This window comes from Lissotriton helveticus, chromosome 12 (genome assembly GCF_964261635.1).
Source record: "Lissotriton helveticus chromosome 12, aLisHel1.1, whole genome shotgun sequence".
Lineage (NCBI taxonomy): Eukaryota > Metazoa > Chordata > Amphibia > Caudata > Salamandridae > Lissotriton > Lissotriton helveticus.
In genome coordinates, this window is record NC_136073.1 from 101,768,237 (window position 1) to 101,774,236 (window position 6,000).

Consider the following 6,000-nt stretch of genomic DNA (forward strand, 5'->3'; position numbering starts at 1 on the left):
GTTCGTCTGCCCCTCGATTGGGAGGGAACCTGTTACATTGCATTCCTTCTGCCACCAGTTTTTCTAGCCCCACCTGACTATCATAGGAATTCCCACCTAGTACATACTAGACACAAGAGAGACCTCCCGATTGTCGATTATACTGAAACTGCTCTAGAACAATACATAGATATCAATAAAGGTGTCTTCCCCTACTTAGATACTGTCGTGAATAGTAAACTGATACGTAGATTAACCAGAACCCTTGAAGCAGTAGTGATTGAGACTACCTCTGCTCTAGGTAACTTAACCGAAGAGCAATCTTTTATGAGAATTGTCGTGCTCCAGAATCGTCTCGTCCTTGACGTCATACTGGCCGATAGGGGCGGGGCATGTAGAGTCATCGGATCTAGTTGCTGCATTTTCATTCCTAATAACGCGCCGTCTGTTTATTCAGCTATAACCAGACTCCATAAAATTGCCCATCTGTTACACCAAAATCCAGGCACCTGGACATGGTCCGGTTGGTTCTGGAATATAATTTCCGCCTGGGGATGGAAAGTGTTGTCCTTTCTAGGTATTGCAGTAGCGATCACATTCAGTTGCTGCCTCTGTATACAATGTGGCCCTGCGATTTGCGGCATTTGTGCTACCTCTTGTATTCCTAGTCCCAAGTCCCGTCCCAAATCCCGTTCCAAGACAATTCGAGACGAGCAAATGATACTTTATGAAATGATAGATGGTATCATGAATATTGATGTTTCCTGATGGAAACGTAGTGACAAGGAGGGAATGTGGAAAAGTAAATTTTGCCATGTTCTGTGTCCCTACGTGTTCCCCATCCTATGTTGTATGTGCATGATTAATATGCATATGTATTCCCCATGATCGATTAAAGACGCAATTACAGTTGTGTCCATCTCTAGTATGCCAGTTTCCAGTTCTCGTGAAAGCTACGAGTATTAGGCCTATGTAAAAGTTACGTTGCCACGTTTCTCAGTGTGCACGTTATTTCATTGAAAAGTCCCCGTTTCTAGGCCTCAAAAGGGCCCGGACACCAGATTCAGCTCCTGTCTCTTGAGCCCTCGCTGAGGAGCGATACAGCCCCCACCTGTGTTCCTGACCCTTCACTTACTTCCTGCCTCACAGTGCCCGGCTCGGCCTGGCTCTGCCTGTCAGTCTGCCAAGAGTATGTTATGATTCTAGTTATCAGTCCAGCCCTCCTTCTCTGCATTCCTAAGCTACTGAATCGCATCAATAGTTTCCATCATGGTCTAGCCTTTACGTCTCCATGTAAGAGAAATACTGTATTTATGGTCATTTAATATTCCTCAACACGCACTACATGTAGAGTAATGCATGCACCAGTCTTAGTGTCTGTTAGCCTTTACCCCGATAACTTTTGGATTCTATCAACATGTTCTCTAAACATCAGATACTAGATAGTGTTTAGGTACATGTCGCCCTGACTCTCCAGACTTCAGTCTCTGCTCCTAGCGCAGAAGTCATAGCCCCCAGCTTCTCCTAGTAACACGTCATTGTCAGTTTGCGCGCACCACTAGGTTAGAGGTTCCCGGCTCCTCAGGTAGCCCCCTCCATGTTTCCGCCCCATTTTATGACATATTCTGTTACGTTGACATCACATGTCTATGTTCACGCCTCTTGTTACACCTACTTTCACCCTTATCTTTCGCGACTGCTATTGACCACACCCACTGCTCCGCCTATTGTATGTACTGTAATGCAATTGTTTTAGTATATATGCTTGTGCACTGTTATTAAATGCCCCCCGCCGATTCCGATCCTGCCCCCGGCAGCGCTGCCATCCTAGTCCTGTGCAGGTTGTCCTGTTCCTGTCCTTTATGCTGTATTAAAACCTGCAAACTCCTACTACCTCGAATCTTGACTCTTATTTATTGAGCTATCTGTTATTACTATATCCAGTCAAAAATAGATCCGGTATTATTTATTTATATACCACAGTCCTTCCAGGCGTTGAGGGTGGAGTGTGGATTGCATCATACTCAGTACTTGAATTACGAGCTGGTACGTAATGCATGGAGGGCAGAGACGGCGCTCACAGGTCCCCTGCCGGAGTATGCACAGCTTGAGGGCCGTCTGCTGCAGGAGCACGTCCCGACTAAACTAGTTTCCCTGACCTATAACAACGTTGATTAACAATATGCCTGACGGACTGGTGAAATTGAAAGGAACGTGGGAACTAAATCTGTGGGAGATGAACACACTTGACTGGGAGACAGCCCTGATGCACCCCAGGGAAGTCGCGATAAAGTCTCGGCTTCGGGTCATACAATTTAAAATCCTCCATAGGGTTTATTACGATAGACACCGATTGCACCGGATGGGGCGGGCCAGTGATCCTAACTGTCTGCGTTGTGGGTATGGGAAGGGAAACTTTTATCAAACCATCTGGGACTGCCGTGTAATCCAGGACTACTGGGCCAAGATATTAAGTGAATTAAGTGACATACTGGAATTGACCCTTCCCGTGGAGCCTAAACTGGTTCTGTTGGGTATAACAAATGAAGTGGATCTGAATCGCCCACTCTTGATTTTCCTTATACTGGCTTTGGTGGTAGCCAAGAGAGATGTGGCTAGAGCATAGGGTGCTCCCATACCTCCTCAACTAGATAAATGGAGAAAAGGCATGGATATGTACATGACAGCGGAGAGGGTCGCATACAAAGCAAGAGGTTGCCCTAAGAAGTTCAGTAGAGTGTGGGAGAAATGGAGACGCTATTATGGTCTGGATGGAGGACTGTGAACAAAGGAGGTCAGTCCACCTTGTTGTCCCGGTGCATGCGGGGGAGGATATAGACGGCAATGTGCAATGTTGCGATAGGTGGAGCACCACTGTATCTATGTGTAGTGTTTTCTGTGAGATTCTGGGAGGGGTGGGTAGAGGGTGGAGGGGGTAGGGTATGGTGGACATGCTTATGTTTATATGTTTTAAAAAAGCAAACAAAAATATATATATTTTTTAAAAACAAGCAACTGCCACGCTTCCTCGAAGAGAACAATGCTCTGGACGCACCCAATCAGTATTCCGCAGCAACCACCGCACTGAAACTGCCTTCATCGTGCCACCGATGACATGAGGACCCTGCTAGACAGCGGTAAAACCGTGGCTCTTATCCTCCTGGATCTGTCGCCGCCTTCGACACCGTCTGCCACCACACTCTACACACATGCCTCCACAACGCAAGGATCTGCGACAAAGAACTGGACTGGACCACCTCTTTCCTCATCGGCAGAACACAGAGTGTCCCACCCTTTCGCTCGAAAGCCACCAAGATCATCTCCGGCGTACCCCAAGGATCCTCACTCAGTCCGACACTTTCCTAAGTCTACATGGCACCGCTCACCAACATCGTCCGATTGCACCACCTCAACATCATCTCCTACACCGACGACACCCAGCTGATCCTCTCCATCACCAATGACCCCACCGCAGCCAAAACCAACCTCCATGAGGGAATGAAGGCCGTCGCCGAATGGATGAAGAACAGCCGCCTGAAGCTAAACTCAGACAAGACGGAGTTCCTCATCCTCGGATCCACTCCCTCCACCTGGCATGACTCCTGGTGGCCGGCAAAACAGAGAGCCGCACCGAAACCCACCGAACATGCCTGCAGCCTGGGAATCATCCTAGACTCATCGCTATCAATGACCCAGCAAGTCAACACCATCTCATCCTCCTGCTTCAACATCCTCCATATGCTCCACAATATCTACAAATGGATCCCCACGAGACCAGAAGGACGATCACCCAGGCCCTCTTCAGCAGCAAACTGGACTACGGCAACATACTCTAAGCAGGAGCCACGGCCAAACTCCAGATGCGACTCCAACGCATACAGAGCGCCTCTGCACGCCTCATCTTCGACAGCCCCTGCCACATCACAAAACACCTGAGAGACCTACACTGGCTCCCCGTCAACAAGAGGATATCCTTCAAGCTCCTCACCCACGCCCACAAGGCACTCCACAACAATGGACTAGCATACCTCAACACACGACTCACCTTCTACACCCCGTACCGCCAGCTCCGCTCCGCTGACCTCGCCCTCGCCACCATCCCACGCATCTGAAAAATGCCTGCCGGCGGAAGATCTTTCTCCCACCTCGCCGCCAAGACATGAAACACCCTCCCCATCGACCTACGGCAGACCCAGAACCTACTGACCTTCAGGAGATGCCTCAAGACCTGGCTGTTTGAGCAGTAGCAACCTCCCAGCCCCCTACCCCCCCCATCCCCTCCCAGCGCCTGGAGACTCTCACAGGTGAGTGGTGCACTTTACAAATTATTGATTGATAGATTGATAGTTGTTGGAATGTCACTCATAATTACACTGAATTTATGAGAATGTCATACATAGCAATCTAAAACATTTTCAGCTGTTCCCTGCTCTGTCATTCTCTCTCCTCATGTTTTAATTTACAATGTGATTCCATCTCAAAAATAAAAATTCCATTCTTTCACTCCGACTCTGTGCATATGCTTAATTTTCATTTATTTCACTTTTCCTTCTTTGTACTAGTTGCGATTTGTTTAAAAAATAAAAAATCCTTTCTTCCACTCCGACTCCGTACATGTGTCTAATTTTAATTTATTTCACGCTTCCTTCTTTGTATTACTTGCAATTTGCTTAAAAAAAAAAAAAAAACCTTCTTTCACTCTGACTCCGAACATGTATTTATTTAATGTTCATTTATTTCACTGCTTCCTTCTTTGTACTACTTGCCACTTGCTTTAAAAAAAATCAATTCTTTCACTGTGACTCCGTGCCGTGCATTTAATTTGTATTCATTTCACCTTTCTTTCTTTTTACTTGTTGCGATTTGCTTGGAAAATAAGCATTCCATTCTTTCACTTCGACTCTGTGTATGAATTTAATGTTCATTTATTTAACGTTCGTGGCTTTCGATTTGCTTCCAGTCTCCTGTTCAGCAGTGGCTTCAGTATTCAGAGAAACGTCACATAATTTATAGCTTGAGCCTGTCTGGTATCCCATGAAATCGTGTATCCCCGTGCTCAGCCCAAGCAGAGATCGACTGCTTCTGTCTGATCTTGCCCGGGCTGAGTTAATTCTCCGAAGACGGCCGAAGCGAAGGGGATACACGATCCCAAGGGGATACCAGATATTACACAACACCTGTATATAACTTGGAAGAGGGACTTTAAAACCTCCTAGAAGATGGCGACAATGGTATGATATACCTGAATAGGGGCACAGAACACAGCAGATGGCTGTGTGCCTATTTTACAGCTGCAGAAGCAATTATCAGACAATGAACTTTCTTAATATTCTTTGTTGACCCCATATCGAAGTAGACCAGACAAGTTAAAATGAGCTGAAGGACAAAAAACTGAAAATCAGGTGTTGGCTCATTACACAGTTTACCTTTAGAGAACTCAGTAGCAAATGGGCCTAATCAGTGTATTTCAGAAGCACATCATTGACCACAATTCTCCCAGCTTTTAATTAGCAAGTCTTACCTGAGGGAATCTGTAAAGGCCTAAGAGTCTGGCAATGGACACTGAAATGGTGGAACTGGACTCTCCAATGACGGCTGTGAGAAGTGATGAACCTTTGCACTTGTAGTTCGGGATGGGTTTTTCTTGTCCTGTCAACATCTGCAGGCTGCTCTTGATGGCCTTCTTGGCTGAAGAACATGTGTTGTATATCAGGGTGCCCAGTGTAAAGTTTGGAAGGATGGTTTGATCCCCATTAATTTCATCAATGGCAAACACCATAGCAAGAACACAACCATAGGTTGTGACGCTGAAACTGAAGAGAAGAGAGCTGTTGTATGTGTGTTGATTTTCTTTTGCTTTATCAGGAGAACAAAATACTTTCTCAAACAGATTATATAAACACAAGGCTTAGCAGTTGCTTTTTGGTGCACATGAAGCCAAAACATCAAAATCTTAACCTAAGGTAGCTGTGCATTTTACAGTACAAATTTGGCATGTATGTTCATATGAAGAAAATATAT

The 6,000-nt window shown here is 46.0% G+C and overlaps 1 protein-coding gene across 1 annotated transcript in view; it reads right to left on the minus strand.

Annotated features, from left to right (window-relative positions):
- LOC144797951 (vomeronasal type-2 receptor 26-like) overlaps positions 1-5,758 on the minus strand; it is a 116,120-nt gene extending 110,362 nt beyond the window's left edge. Inside the window, exon 1 of the mRNA XM_078668755.1 lies at positions 5,501-5,758. Within this exon, the coding sequence (XP_078524881.1) occupies positions 5,501-5,758 (258 nt within the window). The remainder of the gene's footprint in view (positions 1-5,500) is intronic.
- Positions 5,759-6,000: the final 242 nt, after the last annotated feature.